The following is a 19295-nucleotide window of genomic DNA, read 5'->3' on the forward strand; positions in this document are numbered from 1 at the left end:
AAGTAGGCCTACTGAATTGTATTAATGTTTTTACTGTATCAACTAGAGTATTAAAGGTGATTTTGATGTATTCCAATCGAACATATTTCCTGCTTTAGTTGTCTGTAGGGATTGCTTTAGTCCTAGTCTAATCATATGTTTATGTGTGATGAAAGTATAAAACACGAACACGCGTTCTATACATTTTAAACAGAACAATAGTATCAATAAATGATAATATACGTAATGATCACCAACTTTTGTTCACAAACGTATTATTAATAAAACCACTGTAGTGATGCAAAGTTTACTATAAACGTGTGACGAAATTTTTGACTATTCACTAATGCATTTCTTCAACTGTAGAGATCAGTGGGACGGATCCCGGGTAATTTGGTCTTTGAATGTTTTTATGACGTAAAAACCCAGGGGTTTGGCTTTATGTGCTAAACGTCAGCTCGATCAAACAATGAAACGTAATTTAGTCTAAGCAATGAGTTTGCAGGCTAATAGAAATTAAAAACATGAGAAATACAAAATCTAACTACTATGTGAAATTTCTAGAAGTTCGTTTGTGATAATAATCTTCAGTTGTGTATCATACAATTTATTTTTGTTTCCAATTACTGAATGTCGCCGATTTAATAAAATCGGCTTTTTTACAAAAGTTTGTTTTTTAATCAGTGTTTTGTTTTCATTAAAGCCCAACCTTGCGTATATTGTTTCTACGTATTCTTTAAACAAACATGGCTTGCTCATATTTTTATTTCCTTTCTTGAAAGATTTATAAAAACAATCTATATCCCGCTCGTTTGTTCCATTATTAGAAGGTTCGGCTTCTTGAAAGGCTTCTCATAAGCATGGATGTAGGCCTACTACCCCCCTTCATTAATAGTATGCGTGGATCTACATCTTACTAATGCTTCCAGTCACGGCCTTCTTCAGTACAATTGTGTGCATTTTCCTAAATCAAACGACCTTCCAAAGTTAAACATGCAGTTGAGACTAGGTGAAATGAATTTTGATTGTTCAGTCCTTGTACAGAACAATAGCGAAATGAACAGGAAATTTAAAGAAAACGGCAATGATGTGTATTGTACAATCTGGCTGACCTGGATGACTGATAGTTACAAATAAAAGTCTCGTAACTAAACAGGTCACCGAAGACGTGGTGAAATAACTAGATTTGGTATGGGACAGCTGTACTTAAGCGTTTGCCGTTATAGCAAAGACCAAATATCCGTTGTTTGGTCTTCATGTAAAACAGTGGATCTCCAATTGTTGCCATTGGTTTTGGACTTTTTATTAGTGATACTTAATACTAAACAGTTTATCCTACCTAGTAATAAGGCATCACTTAAATTAGTACTTGGTCATCGGTGGGGTTGGTAATTGCCAAGAACAGTTACTAATACCTCTGACTTGCGCAGAGTCAAAACATCTGCACCCACTGTTTGGCATATACAATTTAAACTGTTCTTGAACTTACTGGATAACATTTCGTTTCGATTATTTAAAGTAGGACTCAAACAATAGTTCCTAAAAAATATAATTTTTACTTCTACACACCGATCGCCCACCCCTTTTAACAGAACCAAGTAATAAAGCACTACTTCAATACGTACTTGGGTTATCAGCGTTGTCAAGAACAGTCACTAACACCTCTGACTTGCGCAGAGTCAAACATCTGCACCCACTGTTTGGCATATACAATTTAAACTGTTCTTGAATATACTGGATAGCATTCGTTTCGGTTAAACTAGGACTCAAACGATAGTTCCTAAAAAATATAATTTTTACTTCTACACACCGTTTGCCTACCCCGTTTAACAGAACTTAGTAATAAAGCATTACTTAAATTTGACATGGCATGACTCATGACTTGGGTCATCGGCGTCACATGTTGGTATTTGCTAAGAACAGTCAATGACACCTCTGACTTGTATAGTGTCAAAACTCTGCTTTCCACAATTTAAATTGTTCTTCGGTTTACTGGATAGTATTTCGTTTAGGTTAAACTAGAACTCAAAGAATAGTTCCTCCAATTGTAATTTTTACTTACTGATCGCCCACCCCGTTTGACAGAACCTGGGCATTGGTCTTAAAATTCTAAGAATGGCCTCGTCTTCAATCAGTCAGTGATTCGACAATTTTAACTGTATATGTATAAAAATTATTGCTTATTACATATTGATAAAAACACTAAATTCCATAAATGTCTGTCCAGCTGACAAGATTGAGAGGAGTAGAGGGCACGATTGATACAGTGTAAGAGAGATATAAGAGCAGACTAAAGACACGGTCAAGGGCCACGCAGCAGCAGCGACGCGGGTTAAGGAGGGCTCGTAAAGCCCGCGGCTAATTCTGTTTGGACGTCTCAGATTAGCAGCCGATTTGTCACCGGGACAGACGGTGTGCGGCTGCCACTCTCACTCTAGCACTTTACTGCCGCACCGCTCGACTAAACAATATAGACGTTCACCTCTGTGCCTGACGTTGGCTGATCTCGCCCGTCGTACACGTCACTGAGGAGCTCTTTGTACCATATCAAGTCATTTTCCAAATAAAGTTGAATGTTATGGGGAGGGCACTGATTTGCATGAATATGTAACTGTTTAATTGTCATCCCTATTTCAGAAGAAGAGTTCGGCGTGGAGAGTGAAGACAGCAGGAGGAAAGGCAAACCCCGCCGCAACCGCACGACGTTCAGTAGCGGGCAGCTAGGTGCCCTAGAGAAGGTGTTCGAGAGGACGCACTACCCGGACGCCTTCGTGCGAGAGGAGCTAGCGCGGCGTGTGGGACTCAGCGAGGCCAGGGTGCAGGTATGTCTGTACTTACAATGGTTAACTTGTAGCTTTAGTTCTTTTAGCTCTACAAAACTCCAAATCTTTTAATTTGTAGTACTTGTTTCAATATGCACTACCGCACGATACATACAATGTTTAGCGAAGTCAAGGACCATGAATCTGAATTCAATAATGACAACGACAGTTAGACTGAGAGTCAGGTCAAGCAAAGCATGTTTCTCAAACACAGCCCGTATTTTCATCAGTACTCTTTGAGAAACCCTGAATATTAGAGAATACTCATTTTCAGGGTTGAAGTTTTCTCTAAATGAACAACAAGGAAGTGTATTTTACTGTTTGCTTCTAAATCTAATTGCAAACTTTGTCATTATTTTTAAAACTATGTCTTATGAAACATTTAGATCAGATTACAAACACAACAAATCGGTTTCAAGTGAATTCTGACTCTAGACCCTAAAAGATGAAATAATTTGACATTGTTTTAAAATACTGATCTTCTGATGGATGACCTATGCCCTAAAAGTTCTGTTCATTTCAGTCTTTTGTCAGAATATTGGTTAGAAAATCATTTCGAATAGCTGTCACTGTAATTCTGACCTCGACTGTCATACTACTGTCAGTATTTTGAAATAATCATTTTATCTGGCCGTCAATGGTTTCCCTAAGCGCGATGTTCATCTACTGATAATGGGAAACTGCCACCTGCAACTTTATTGATCCTCGTAGAATGCTCAGTAGCATGTAGACAATTCTGTTGTTCTACATTTCTATGTTTAAAGTTTATTTTTGACGATGGAAGGATTGTGAAGGAAACAGGATTTTTCCGGACATTTGCCATTGTTCAGTGAAACAAAAAATCAGTAACACTAATTTTCGAGTAGTCGTAGGTGGTTCGTAGACGAATGCAGACGTATTGTGACCTGTATTTTGTAGTTCAGTTTTAATGATTAGTGTTGTGTATAGTTTTTTTAAGTGCATGTTTTAGAGTTAGTGGAGTTGACAAATAACATGGTGGTTGTTATTCCTGACTTAGGCGTGCCACAACGCTTTGGTATGATTTGTTTATTTTGACCTAGTTTGTAATTATGTAATAGGTTAGTTATTTACCTGAAGAAGAGATCAGATTGCAGATCTCGAAACGTAGTGTTACTGATTTTTTTTTCACTAAACGATGGCAAATATCCGGAAAAATCCTCTTTCCTTCTACATTTCTACTTGTACATCAAGCGCACTTGTATATTTTCGATAACAACAGTTTCCAATTGCAGCTTATTATTGGTTTGTATATGGTATGATTTTCAGTTTTTCTAGTACAGATTCTTATTCTCGTTATGAAGAAGATTAATACTAATACGTAAACTTAGCTGATTAAGTATTTCAGATTCCATGTACAAATTGTAAGTAAATTCGAATAAAGGCTTATTTGTTTAAAACGTTCTTGTTTTCAAAATCAATATTAGGCTACCTAAGACGCCCAAAAAGTCATGTCATTGGTATTGATGCAGATTGTTGCTGATCATTTGTAATCTCTTTGATTACAACATTGAGCTATGGAAATAGAAGCCCTTGGAACATTCTGGTAGTAACCTTTGGAGTGTCAGACTGGCCGGGTGTAAGCTAATCGGAGGCGATGTACGGGACATGTGTCACCGTGTGCAGATCGCATGACCGGGCAGACAGCACAGACACAGCTGGCAGTGTTTACCCGCGCCGCTGCCTCCCACATCTTCGGCCTCCAACCACTGCCACCACTATCACCACCACAACACCGCCTCTGTCCTCCTGGTTACTGCTCAGATTGGCCTGCACAACAACCCACACAACCATTCCAGCTGTCTTTGTACGACCGGTGGCACAGATCATCGAATTTATTGAGCAACCGTTACACCAAAGCCCATTATCTTGTGTCTTCACTTCCTCCTAAGAAGAAGAACTTCTAGTTCCGTTAATTCTATCGCACTTACTGTATACATCATTTTAGCAAATCTTACGCTTGATTCACCTAAGATGGTTTATTGTGGAAAACACATCACAAGATCAAAACAATCAAGTGTCACTAGTAGTAGAAGACAGAGTGTAATAATTTATAAAGTTATTCTTATAGTGCGTCTTTATTTAAAGACTTTTAAAACGCTACGTAATAGTGTCAACATTTTTTACGAGTAACTATTAAACTTAAGCAAATTAATCAAAGAATAAATTATAGCAAAACAGATTTAGATATTCACAAAAACATAAGTTTTAGAGAGGATCTCTTAGCCTTAACTTCACCTAGAAAAATAAGACACCCTCTACCTTTTTATATTAAAATACCGCCTTAGCAGTAACTAGTAAAACAAGGTTTGTAGAGATTCATCAATAATAGAAATTCTAGTAAAAGAAGTCAAAATACAAGTAACTATTATACTTGAATAAATGAATGAATTGATTTTTTATTACCTATACAATATTGCAATCTAAACAAATAATCTGTATAATTGAAAATAATTTTAAAAATTACAGAAGGTAGTTTAAAATGCAAGAAAAAAGAGAAGAAGCCCCACAAAGACAAGTATTGTCCTTGGGAAATTAGCCTGCATGTGCTATGATGTCTGTGTCCAGACTCCATTTGCTCTTGCTAAAATTAATAACGGATTGGATATTTAACATTAATAAATTTAAAATAGCAACGAAAGATGTAAAAATTGTGTAAATGTGATTTGTAATAGTAAAAGCGTGATGGCAGGATCGCAGCAGGTTAAAATGGAACTGTCAGTGATAACGAGCAATGAAGGAAAGGAGGGGTGGCCATACACAGGTTAGGGTTAGACTGTCCATAGTAGTTTTTAGACAGCACTCCATCTGCATCCTTAACAGACAGTGAAAACTGGTTAACCTTTCTTTTAAAATAAATGTACAAATTTCATTTAAAAAGCTACAATTTGGAAACTGTTTATTGATATTTATAAAAAGCATTGAGCTAAGTAAGAATTGGTGTTTGGCAAGACTTAGTTAATTACAGAGGTAGAACTCCTGTAGATCTTCAATAAGTGTGTTACAGATGTGTTGAATTATATCAAACAAATCATATAAATTTTTATATACGTGAATTAAGGAGAAATTAATGTTATAAAAAGGTGTCTTATTGTAAATATATTAGTTTCTTAAAATAATATAGAAGTTGGAAATCTATGAAATTCTTTAAAAGCTACTGTTATCATTTATCACTTTGAACAAAGGATTAGAATTAGATTTGTAAGCTATCCCCCAAGAAATTATAATGATTTTGCAGTATGCATAGTAAACCATTTTTATTTCTTGAACAGCAAGAATATCCCTTAGGTTCTTAAAAGTAAAAATATACTTTCGTGTCTTTTGTTTGAGATATTGAATATGATCTGACCATTTCAAACAGAAATTAAAAATAACTACAAGATACTTATATGAATTTATTTTATCCATTGCTTCCCAAGTACAGGTACTGTTGCTGTGGTTTCCACAACTATGTATGATCAGATAGTCTAAAACATAATCTGACAATATTTAGACAGATTGGCATAAATTTAGTTTTAGTTATATTTAAGGAAAGGACATTCTGATCAAACCACTTTTTCAATAACATTAAATCACTTGATGTTTCTCGTCTCACATCATTACTTAACCAGAGTAACAACAATTTTAATAATAACAGCAATAACATATTCATTTATACATAAACAGTTTGTAAGTTAAACGGATATCAATAATCCAAAAATTATAAATTAACAAGAACAGTTAGCTTATAAAATAATAAATTATAATTTTTCTATAGAACGTATATACCAATTTTTGTTCTAATTTATATAACTCCAAAATATATAATTGTGTGAAATATCAATTGTAGAGTGGAAATGGAAACACATTGTATAACTAATTTTTATTTGATTTGATTAGCTGGATTGGTTTTTCCAAAGGACCTTTTAAAATTGGAGTATTGTTTTAAGCAGCATAGTTAATTTTTGCTTTATTTTTGTGCCGACTAATCTGTGAACTGTAAATGTTTGCCTAAAGTGCATTCCTTCAATTTTTTGTTCAATTTATTTATTTATTTATTTTCTCTGTTAAACGAATAGCCTATCTGTAAGAAAGTAAAGTAAGGAAAACTAATAAATAAAGGAACAAATGTGGTACTGTTGAATATCCTTCACATTAGTTGAATTGGCCATTTTCATTGTCCTATTTCTCAAAATCTCTAATGCTGTATTAAACTAAAAATTGTTCTTTTAAATGTTATTATAGACAAGTTTTTCAGATAACCATATGTAAAAAGCAACCACTGTGTGAACGATTTTTTAAAGCTTTATTTATGTTTTACAGAAATTGTATGTAGAAAAATATTTTATGTACTAATAATTATTATTATGAAGACATTTTTATTTTAAATTGCATTTTTAGTACAAAATGAATGAGAACTCAATTTTGTGTAACGTAGTATTTACATTTAAAGAATATTTTTAAACCACCATCAATTTGATCAAATAACAGTGCTTTATTATAAAACTCATGATAAATTTTTAATTTAAAATTATTTGTTATAAACTAAAATCTTATATGTTATACAACACTATGAACAAGTAATTTAACACCATAAACAATCAAGTGTCACTAGTAGTAGAACCTAGCACAATAATAAATTTCCTTATTTAAAAATGGTGTGTGTTTATATTTTTTGTTCTACGTTATGTTTAATTGTGCTGCTAGCATACAAAATTTGCAATTATAAACACTGAGAAACTCAGACAGAAATAGATTGAAACCAGCAGCAACATTCAAGTTACTTGCAGACACACCTAGTAATATTTACTGAAAGAAAGTTATATACAGAGTGTGGATTACTTCACCTATATCCATCAGTCAGTTCAGAATAGTTAAGGAATGTGTTTTAAATTACTAGTTTAATACCTGTCTATTTGTTTGTGTGTTTATCTAAAAATCTCAAACCAAAACAAAAACTTCTACATTTTAGTGTTGAAGTTTTGTATGAATATTTATCTATTCATTCAGATGTATAAAAATTCATATTTTCCTGTTGAACATTGCACTAATAACGAATCCACTAATACACTAAATATTTTATGAATTAATAAATCGAAACAATAGACAATATGATAAAAAATAGTAACACAATAAAATCACCGTGTTTCTTTCGTAACATAAAGTTCAACACAGTTTTTAGGCAATTTCATGCACAATAAAAGTGATCAAGCAATATTTCTGTAACTACAAATCCTTTACATTTATTAATAAAAATTATCAAAGGTTAAATGAAACAAAACCAATTAATGTTGTTGTTTAATGTTAATATTGTGATCAAAATCCAATTTTGTTGTATAAAATCTCAACCAATTTGAGACGAGTCTCCCATATGGCTTTGTATGAAATGCGCTGTAACAGATCTGTACACTACGAGAGCCATGAATCTGAAAAGGTTTGGGAACTTCTGTGTTTTGTATAGGATTTTATTTTTAATAAATCAAAATCTCTAAAAACTTTTAAAAAAACCATTTTCTTAGAAAAAATACAACTTTCAAAATAAAAATCATAATTTATCAGGTAAACAAATTCATATAAAAAGCTTATCAGAAGCAAAGTATTTTGTCGAGGTGTTAAAAACTATACTAACAATCTTATTAAAATCAGACTATCCATTATTACAGGCTCTTTCTCAACTTCACATATTTATTCTAAAAACTTAAATTCAACATTTTATAACTTTTGAACATTATTGTTTAGATACAGGTTTCCATTTTACTTACTTTGAGTGTCCTTTCAACATCAAGCCTCATCATCATAGAACATTTTACACAAATAAATACAAAAAGTACAGTGTATAAGAATTAGTCATGTAATTTTTTAATTTAGTGGTACAAAACCACCAGTAACTCACTTAAACCCTACTTTTAATAGTAAGTAATAGGCCTGAAATAAAAAAATGTTTATAAATCGTATTAAAAAAATTATAAAATGTAATCTGTATGTAGAAATACTAAATACAGTGCATATTTCTACGCTTGAATGTCAATTTTGGTACAAAAAATTAGTCCCTACCTATGATCAAAGCGATATATACATAAAAACGTACTTATAGACATTTCTTATAACAAATTTTTCACAGGGGGGTCTCAAAATAAGATATACTATAACACAACTTGTTCCTCTTCTATGGAATATAAATTATTAACTCATAAGACTTTTTTACCTAAGCATTATTGAATACTTATTACATTGTTATTCTCTGGTGGAAATTAAAAACAGACTAAAATGGACAAAACATGTTTATTAACTTTAATGAAAGTCATTAAACAATTATCGAAAATAAATAGTTCCAAAAATATCAATTTTTAACTCATAACATACAATATATTGAGATTTATATTTAAATATTTTCTGTCAAAATACTCCACTCATTATAATTTTGTTTAGACCATAACAAAAAGATGAAGAAAAAATGGTCGGGTTTGCTTTTCAGAAAACATAATGTCAATTGATGCATATAATATTCATCCTATAATAATTGTATAACACATCTGATTCTTCAGGGGCATTGACAATCATTATTTAAGCCACAAGAATCTATTCCACACCCTGGAGAGCAAAACGTAACATAATCTAAAGTGTTAATAATTACCTACTACAGTATGTATGAGCCTGGAAGGATTATGAGAAAACATTTACTTCAATATCAGTGTTGTAGTCAATTGTATGACTCCACAACTAAGTAGCTTAAACAGTGTACATATATTAGCACTAAGTTAATTTGAATCTCCCAACTTAAGTACTAGTGACCATCTTGATTTTAGTTCCATAAGAAAAATGTTAAGTCTCAAAAACTTTTACATCATTATTTTTGGCCAAAGGGTTATGAGAGATGTCTCATTTTAAAATGTATAATTATTGCACGTCCAAACGCTTTTGAGTTTTGTCAACTTTTTTATTTGTTATTAAGAATTGAAATCTCGAAAATTTACATATTCTCTACTTTAAATATTCAAAAAGTATAAACTTTACATGAAAAACTATACTTACAAATTATACTTTTTTTTAGCAAATACATGCAGCTTACACGTTTCAAGGGACTAAATATGTGAATTTATAGCAGCGGTACATTGAAGTTGTTATCAGTTAAGAGCCAAACAATAAAAACAAAACATGTTCCTGTTTCAGGTTTGGTTCCAAAACAGGAGAGCTAAGTTTAGACGTAATGAGAGGACATTGGTGAGCCAGAGGAACACAGGACGGCCCGTGGAGACTCAGAGTGCGGAGCCCCGCTTAGCGGCCCGTCCGACAACTTCAGTGCTACCTAATCCAGGTGAGTAGAGCTGGAGAGGGAATTTCTTAGATACTGAAAGGAACTAGTTGGAAAATAAGAGATTGCAGTGCTAACAATAAAAAGATAAGGCTTGGCTCTGGATGACCAATCTCTATATAGAAATTAGTGTCATTGAAATTTTTTTATAAAAACAAAAATCCGATCCCCTTTAGGCCTTATTCTGCCCATCCCCCTGAGCCACAGGACGGTGTGAGGATCTTACCAAACAGAATGAGGGGAACAGTCAATACAGTACAAGATCGATGGTATTGATAAAGTGCTGTGATCACAGACAGGATGTGAACCTGCACTATCTCTAGCGCAAGTCCGATGACATATTAGACCGGCACTTCAATTCATAAATATTTGGAACAATAATTATAAGTATTTTGACCTCTCTTTAAACAATTGTATGAGTTAAACATATTTGAATATGAAAACTATTACTATTATCTTGCAACCAAACAATTGTGACATTCAAAATCAAGTTCAAGTTATTGGATATGGTAGAATAGAAATATTCTATGTCTATCAATGACTAATTTTTGTGTAAGATAACAAACTTTATATTGGAGAATTATTTATTTCAAAAATTTTCTTCCTTGTCAAACAGTGACAGAACAGAACAATGAACTCAGTCAGTAGACATCACAATCATGTTGGCCTGGACAATCCAATTTGTTGAACACAGCAAAGACTAATTTATTGATATTTTACACAGGTTAGCCACAAATAAGTGATAACTTTTACTATAAAACAAGACAAATACAAAATTCTAATCTCGAAATTACAAGACCAGAGATTTGTTCACATGTTTATTGCCACAATAACAGAATTATCCTTTATTTCCAGGTTTGCCCAGCCACACTGTGGATTACTATGGGTCCTGGAAGACGGCACCTCAGTACCAAGTGTTGTCCAGTCCTCCTGCACATCCACCCCCATGTGCTTTCCTCACAACCGGTAAGTCTGATTAAGGGTTATCAGTGGTTGCAATCATTTGATTCATCTGATTTTCCTTCCATTTTATGATTATTACTAGTAATTCATTTGAACTATAATTATTGTTCTTGATCATGAGAACAATCTTGTTTATTATATTTTTATTTCAACGTTTGCAATGTGTTAAAAACTTTTGTTGTATAAATGCATATTGTAGAAAATAAATTGATTATTGCAACAAAAAATACTTCTTCTATTATATCTGTTTAATAAAATAACTATTCATTATTCTAATATAAAGATAACCCTGTAATGTAGAGTTAATAACATAATTATTTAATGAAATTTATAAAAACATGTGGATACATCAATTTCACTTTCTATAATTAAAATCTACCATCAGTGGCAGAGCAAACACCCTTGGGTCCTATAGTCATCCTCTCCCTGACATTTCACGAAAAATATTTGTTTTAAAACAGATATACTCGTATAACCCATAGATATTATAATATATAGCCCAGGAGGGTTCACTTCTGGCTGGTTCATCTTCCAGTTGAACCTACACTAGGTACAGCAAATCCAAAGTATCACTTAAATCTGAGCAATTCTATTAACGTCCGATACAGCACATCACTAACCGCAAATGGCGAGATATTAGGGTGCTTGGGTATTCAATAGGTTTAGTCTACTATGGAGGCTAGTTACAGTTAGTGGGGCTTCCTTAGTGTTAAAGGAAGTTGTTAGTTTAAACATAAGGATGTACTATCCTTCTCCACTTAGACTAGAGAGGCTGGTACCGAGCTGCTCTACCCTTCTTCCAAGGTGACATGATTGAGATATACTAATGTCCACCGTCCTTTCTCATAGATTTTGACAGGAGGGAGCCCCTACCACCAATTTTTTCCATCGTCTCACTCTAGAAACACCACAAAGGTCCTTTTTGAACTAAAATACAATGAGAGTTTTTTCAGCTTCTTGTCCTTAGAGAACAAAATAATATATGTATAAATATAATATAGCTAAAGAAATGAATTCAACTTTTGTGGCTGGAGCTTATTTTGTTTCTAGAGCAGTAAATAACTAAACTAAATTTATTGTTTTGAGTATTTACTGTTTAGAAAAAATAGAATTGAATATACAATGTTTTTGCTAAACATGATAGAATTCTTACTTCAACAGAGTCTATCACACCTAACCAGTGTCTACCAAAGTGAAATCAAGTAAAGTTCTGGTGGGTTTATGTAATTTCAAAAAACACAATCTGAACGCTTTGCAGCAAACTTGTAAAATAGCTCTTACATAAACCAAATCTTACTAAAATTTTAATATACTACTATAGTCCATGAATGTTTCTTAGCAATGTATTTATGTAACAACTTCTTTCTTTTATTAAGTACCTTTCTAATCATAAGCATATTAAGTTATATCATCTTTTCTCTCTTTACTGGTGCATTATACTTTTCAAACTGAAATAAAATGAACTATTTTCACAGGATTACAGACTTCTGCATACAGTCCACTGCCTATCCATGGTTCATGTACAGTATCTACAAGTATAGCAAATCTCCGTTTCCGGGCACACGAATACACTCTCCACCCCTCACATCTGTAGTTTTCCATAGATATTATCTAGTTTTAGTGTTAGAGAACTTTAATACATTATTGAATATTTACAAATAAGACATTACATTTAGATACAAAAACCAATGTATAAATATTAAAGTTAATGTAATTTTATTCCCTTGAGTGCAAACATTGTGTAGTATAAGGTAGCTCTATGAACCAGTGCAAATAAATTGTTGTTCATTTTTAATATTGAAACATTCTTACCAAGGGTAATTTTAAGAACAGTCATGTATTTTGATATCTTTAAAAACTATGCAAAAGTAAACTTGTTTATTTTTATGAATTGGAAAATTACTAAGCACTTAGAAATATGTAAATGAAATGAAATGAAAAATGTCTTTATTAGAGGCGAAGGGTTAAAATATGTATGAAGGGTTTTTGACAATAATTATTTAGTAATTATTCATTACAATAAATATAAAACTTGTGACTATTTTTATAACTGTATTCTATTTTAAATAAACATTATTATACTGTTTGAAATTTTTTTTATTCACCATGATGTTTTTCCATACATGGAATATACCCATTACAATATATATTTCAACATAACAGAAAAGCGGTATCAATGTTCAAAAATTATCAATTTTTAGAATTGTATCTTGCTTTAATTGTAACTTGCACTTTAAAAGGTTGAAGGCTCTTTAAGCATGAAAAATAAACTTCTTGTATATATACCTAAAATGCAAGAGTGCTGGCACATGGAATAATGTAATGGAATAATGGCAAGGGCTGTGTTCTTCTGCTGTCTGCACTTTATCTGGTGTTGGGGACCAGTGTTTTCCTTTTTGTTAACTCTACGTGTGTTGGCCAACAATTTAGACTGGTAGATGAAGCCAAAAACGGACCAGTCAGAACCTTAGCCTTATCAGGAGAGACAGCAAAAGAAATGTTCATTTGGAACCTTATTGTGATTGAAGATATTTCCTGTTGTTAGTTCGGTAGTGAGCATGCACACTACTGAGGAATTAAATATGGTATATTAGAATACTAGAAATTACCTAGGGAAAGTTACTGATTTTTAGGCAACATTCATGGGACATTAGTAACATTTAACTGTGGTTGTAATGATGGGTGGCCAAAATGGAGACAAGTCATGACCAGAACCTAATCTCTCTATCTGCACCTCCAAGAGGGCAGTGAAATTAATTTCACCTTAGAGTCACCCAGGAGTGATAAGTTCACACATGTCCCACACTAAGAGCAATTGGACACCACATAACTTGGAAAAAACCGTATAGAAAGTAAGTTTTGTGATGTTTTTGGTTGTAGAAATTGGTTCATTTTCTAAAGATCATTAACTATATTTAACTTTAACAGGTTCTATTACTAGTTTTCAATATAACCACTTGTAAAGTTTGCAACCTTCTAAATATAGTTTGGAGTTTATATCTGAATGAAATGGGCATATAATTGATCAAAAAGAAATTGTTCAATATTAGATTAGTTAAGATAATATTCTGTTTCAACAACAGCATAAAATATATAAAGACAACCACACAAGAATGTTATACTTTAGTTAAAATCTGTTTTCTAAATTAGTATATGTTTACGAACACAAGATGCAATACAGGTACATCACAATAAAATATGCACAAGGAAAGAAATAAATAATAGTGCAGTAACAAAATAGTTTTATTATAACACAGCACTGATAAATTACAATCAGAATATAACAAGTTTCTTCTTTGTAAATAGTGTATAACATCACACATTATTTATTAATGTCTACTCTATTCCACCACAAATACATCACATACAGTTTTGTCATTTATTCACTCTCAGAGTTGTAGTGTTGGTACTACTGAACTGTGTAGCACATTAAATGCACATATCTACAGTCTGTATGAAGTAACCTATCTCCTGATCCTCCGTCTACCTGGCCGAGGACATTCTCTGGCACTCTGCAGTATTTTCCTAATTAGTCTCCTTTTACATTTCCTACTAGTTTAAGTAACATTTTCATCCAAATCCTTTTTCCAAAATTTTATTAAATATTTGAGAATTACATAAAATAATAAGATCAACAATGCTAAACATGAGCAAATTTGATTTAACACAAAAAACAAACAATATAGGTTATAAAAATATAAAGGTAGTCAGTTTGAAGCTTGTAACAATAAGTTAGTTTTCTGTAACAATATGACAAAATTAATTTCCAATCCCAGGTAGACAGAGGGTTAAGATACCGCTTATTTAATATAGACTGGAATTAATATTAATTACCATCTTAAAATCACCTTCATTATTTTTTAGTCCATTATCTGATTAGGATTTGTAAATAATCCTGTTTAATTATATTTGTACATTATCCACACCAGTAGTAGGAACACTACAACAGAGTCAAATGTAATACTGAACTATGAAAAAGCGAAGATCTAAAACTCTAATTCTACATTTGAATTAAATTTGAAATGTTTATAGTAAATCACAAGAAGCTAATACTTCTAATCTACTGTACTTCACAACTCTGTAAAATTGATATAAGAAGAACTATCATAAAAGTGGTGCACAGTGAAAAAGAAAGTGAAAATTTCTTTTCTTATAATGGTGTCCTATGATATTTTTCAATCATAAGTAGGCATACATCAGGCCATATTATTTCAGTTTTCCTGGTTAAGAGGATCAGAGGTTAGGTGACTGATTCTTATATTGGGTTTTGTGCTTAAAGAAGCATTTCTGGTTTGACTGCAATATATTTCCAACGTCACAGCTGAGTTTGCCTTATTGCCCCGAACAAGAAAATACATACATAGGTCTCAAATATCTACTCCAGTATAAAAACCATTTACTTTCAACCCTCATAATCTAATTCTAATCTAAGATATTTCCAGATCCATAGTTGAGTTTGCCTTACATGAGGAAAAATATATTACCTAAGTAGGATTGAAAGACTAATTCGATCTAAAAGTGTTTACTTCAGTTTTAATTTCCTTTGGATCTAAGGCATTTACTTTGTCATATTTAAGTTCTTTTTATCGTCCCGATCAAAAATTATATGTATGTATGCAGGTCTCAGAAACTTACTCAGCCAAAAAGGGTCTACTTCCGGCTCTTGCAATATTCTTTCAGTTCAAGATATTTTCAGAACTACAGTTGAAATTGCCTTGTCGCGATGAATAATATACACATACATACTTAAGCCCAGAAACTTTACCAATCTTTCTCTTCATATTACTTCCTTTATTATTCTTAGTATATACCCTTCTTTGGACTTCCAACGAACATTTCAAAAAGCAACAATCAAAAGCATTTCAATTAGCCGAATTGGTCCAGTTCTAACCGAGATTAGCTCTTAGGAACACATTTAGTAATTTATTTATATTTATAAGACTAGCTGCTACCTGCGGCTTCGCACACAATTTTCAAAATCTTTCCTTATACTACTCAATGAAAGCACTTATCACATAATATGAAGGAGTCCTACGATATTTTCCAAACGTAAATAAACATACCTAAGCAAGCATGTTGCTCCAATCAAGAAAATACAAATACATAGATCTCGGAATATACATAAAACATTCTAAACAGTTACTTCTTGTATATGGGTCATGGGTAGAAAACTGTTCAACCATCTCCCCCAGGACTTGCGTTATAAGAGTGGGTAAGCTTTGAAGACTTCATTACAGAGATAGCTTCTAGAATGACCCTACTATAGCCTGGAAGAATTCTTATTGAATACACTTTAACAAAATACCACAGTTATTGCATTTTCTTTCTTGATGAGATTTTGTCATGTTAATGGCAACAAATAGAAATGATTCTAGTATTTTCTTCTTATAAACACTATTTTCACAATCCAGACGACATTTTTATAAAATTTATGACAAACATATTTTTAATGGAAACAATTTTTAATATCCAGGTTTTCAGATTTTCAGTCACTGCACACCACTAGTGTAATGAATAATTTAATGGATAATTATTTAACAAACAGTGTTAAAGTTAAAATTGTTGCTTTAAATTACTTAAGGACTGGTTCTATTGAAGGCAATCTTGATATTTATCCTTAAAAGTCACTACTAAGTTTAAACTGGTTTATTCCCAAACTTTTGGTTGTAGGGTTTTGTGAAATATCTAATTTATTTATACATTATAGGTTGAATAACATACATGTAATTCAAGTTATTCATTGATAGATTTTTTCTGAAGCATCAAGAATCCATCCAAGTAGTATACTGGATTGTTTTTCATTCACTTTTGAGATTCCTTGTACAATTTCAACCTGCCAAGTTTTGGCTGCATATTGTTTAGTTTATACACAATATACAAATATTTTTTCATGAAGTTCTGTATGGTAACTAACATGAATTATAAAGGTGTGACTTATATGGACCCAGCTAATTAGTGTGTATAACTTTAGTTTTATTTAACAAATTCTTTGTTGAAATGCTAACTTATTTATAACAAACTGTACACACTGCACAGTAAGAGTTTGATACGTGTAAATGTTATCTTTTAAACTATATTTCTTGTAAAACCTTGCAACCAAAATTGAGAAATAATAATATGTAATAGGTTAAAGTCCTAACGGGTTAATTTATAAAATCCTAATACACTATTTAAACTTATCTGAAAAATAAGACCTACTGATAAAATAACTTATGTGAATAAACTAAGTTATATAGCTCTTTTGGATACAGTCAATTTTGCAATAAACAAAAATTAAACCAAATATCATTAACTTAAATTCTTAAAATCTAAATCAGGTGAATATGATGTGCTTTTTTGGCCAAATAGGCTTAGTGACAAGTGGGTGGTTTAATGTTCTTTTATGGGGCTATGGGCCCACAGTTGCTTATTTTGACACAATATTAGCTTTAATTAGTATAAAAATAAAACACAATATTAGCTTTATTAAAAATAAAATCTTATGTTAATTCAAGATCCAAAAATCTTGCACAACAGCTCCTAACACCTTCACTGCGACTCCATACTGAGTGAGACCAACTACATTTCCTACTGTTACACCATAAGGTTCTGCCGCAGTCAACATGTTAACTATTGTAAAATAACTGCCTAGCTATAATACACATGTAGTTACCACCTTCACTGCGGCTCTATACTGAGTGAGACCAACTACATTTCCTACTGTTACACCATAAGGTTCTGCCGCAGTCAACATGTTAACTATTGTAAAATAACTGCCTAGCTATAATACACATGTAGTTACCACCTTCACTGCGGCTCTATAACGAGAGAGACTAACTACTCTTCCTAGTGTTGTGCACCATAAGGCGTCTGCCGCAGTAAATGTGTTAATATGCAAAACAAAGTTTCAACATCCAAATAACATTTTATCTGTAATCTATGACACCTAAAATAACTTACCATATATTAAATTATTAAATACAACTATAGTGACAACCATGAGCATCACAGCTGCTTCTGTCACAGCCATTGAACCTATACAAATCAAAGTTATTGTCAACTTGAAAAGTGAACATCAACAGTACTGTATTTTTTCACAGTTGAACAACAGTTTTGCTTGTGTGATGAACCTTTCAAATATTGTATATTAGTTAACCTTTTTTTAATTGACCAAATAAGCAATAGTATAAATCTAATATGAGATTGTAAATTTATAGCAATCGTCTGTATTAAATTTAACTGAATGGAAAACAGAATGATCTGTTTGTAAATAAACGTGAACGATCATAATTCCAAACAATTCTTGATTGTTTGTTGTCCAAGAAAGAATTCACATTTAAAACTGTCACATGTACTTATTAGAGCTATCTGGTTCACTTTAAATAACCACTGACTTAATCTATAAATGTACCTAAATAGCTGAATAATACCAACAAACTCTCAAATGAGATATACGTCCAATTGTTCAATATTCTTGTAATAACTGTGGCAGTTTAAAGATTTTCAAAGCTAAAATTTTGTTGTACTAGTTATCTGAACTTGAACTGTTAAATGGAGTATCAGAACAAAAATAAAGCTTTGTATTTGACTGAACTGTCAAATTATCAATATTGTCAAGACGTTTCTGTCAATTACGTCTAACTTATTAGCTTGTTTTGTATTTCATAGAGTATCATTCTTTGGTGGCTTTTTTCTTCAAGATGTGGGGTAAAGACTCAATGTTTACACAGCACTCTGTCCAATCAGGGACAAAAAATACCATTTCCTACATCTAACTTTAACTTAACTAATTTGTTCTACTTCTTATACTTGATTTAAAACAACTGATGAATCACTGTAATACTTTCAAGACAATTGACAGACACTCAGTATCAAAGTCTTGTAGGACTGTTATCAATTTATTGGGTGTGAACTTCTAAATCTCAAGTACATATGACATATACTGTTCCCTATATAGATCCTCAACTATAGTAATTTTTGAGCTCTGAACTGATGTCATAAAAATATTATTTTGATATTATTTGTAAATTTGTACTGGCAGCACATCTGGCTTATGTGTGTTACCAGTCATTATGATTATAAGACTTTTAGGGTTATAAGCTTTTTAGGTTTAATGACCACAAGAATAGAGTATTAGAGCTATGAAAATAATAATAAATGTATATACAATATTTAAAAATAATAAATAGCAGAAAAATAAAAAAAAAAACAATTAACCCTAGAACTGTTAATCAACATTATAA

General features: G+C 32.0%; 1 protein-coding gene and 1 long non-coding RNA gene across 2 annotated transcripts in view; one reads left to right on the forward strand and one right to left on the reverse strand.

Moving 5' to 3' along the window:
• LOC124360505 (paired mesoderm homeobox protein 2-like) overlaps window positions 1-13029 on the forward strand; it is a 29004-nt gene extending 15975 nt beyond the window's left edge. Inside the window, exons 2-5 of the mRNA XM_046814196.1 lie at window positions 2617-2801; window positions 9969-10113; window positions 10966-11076; window positions 12549-13029. Of these exons, the coding sequence (XP_046670152.1) occupies window positions 2617-2801; window positions 9969-10113; window positions 10966-11076; window positions 12549-12667 (560 nt within the window). The 3' untranslated portion in view covers window positions 12668-13029. The remainder of the gene's footprint in view (window positions 1-2616; window positions 2802-9968; window positions 10114-10965; window positions 11077-12548) is intronic.
• Window positions 13030-14298: 1269 nt separating this feature from the next.
• Window positions 14299-19294, reverse strand: LOC124360508. Its single transcript, XR_006922245.1, has 2 exons — window positions 17729-19294; window positions 14299-17599 (listed from the first exon to the last, which is right to left on the reverse strand). It is a non-coding gene; the product is annotated as an uncharacterized LOC124360508 (long non-coding RNA).
• Between the last annotated feature and the right edge of the window lies 1 nt (window position 19295).

Source organism: Homalodisca vitripennis, chromosome 4 (assembly GCF_021130785.1).
Source record: "Homalodisca vitripennis isolate AUS2020 chromosome 4, UT_GWSS_2.1, whole genome shotgun sequence".
NCBI lineage: Eukaryota > Metazoa > Arthropoda > Insecta > Hemiptera > Cicadellidae > Homalodisca > Homalodisca vitripennis.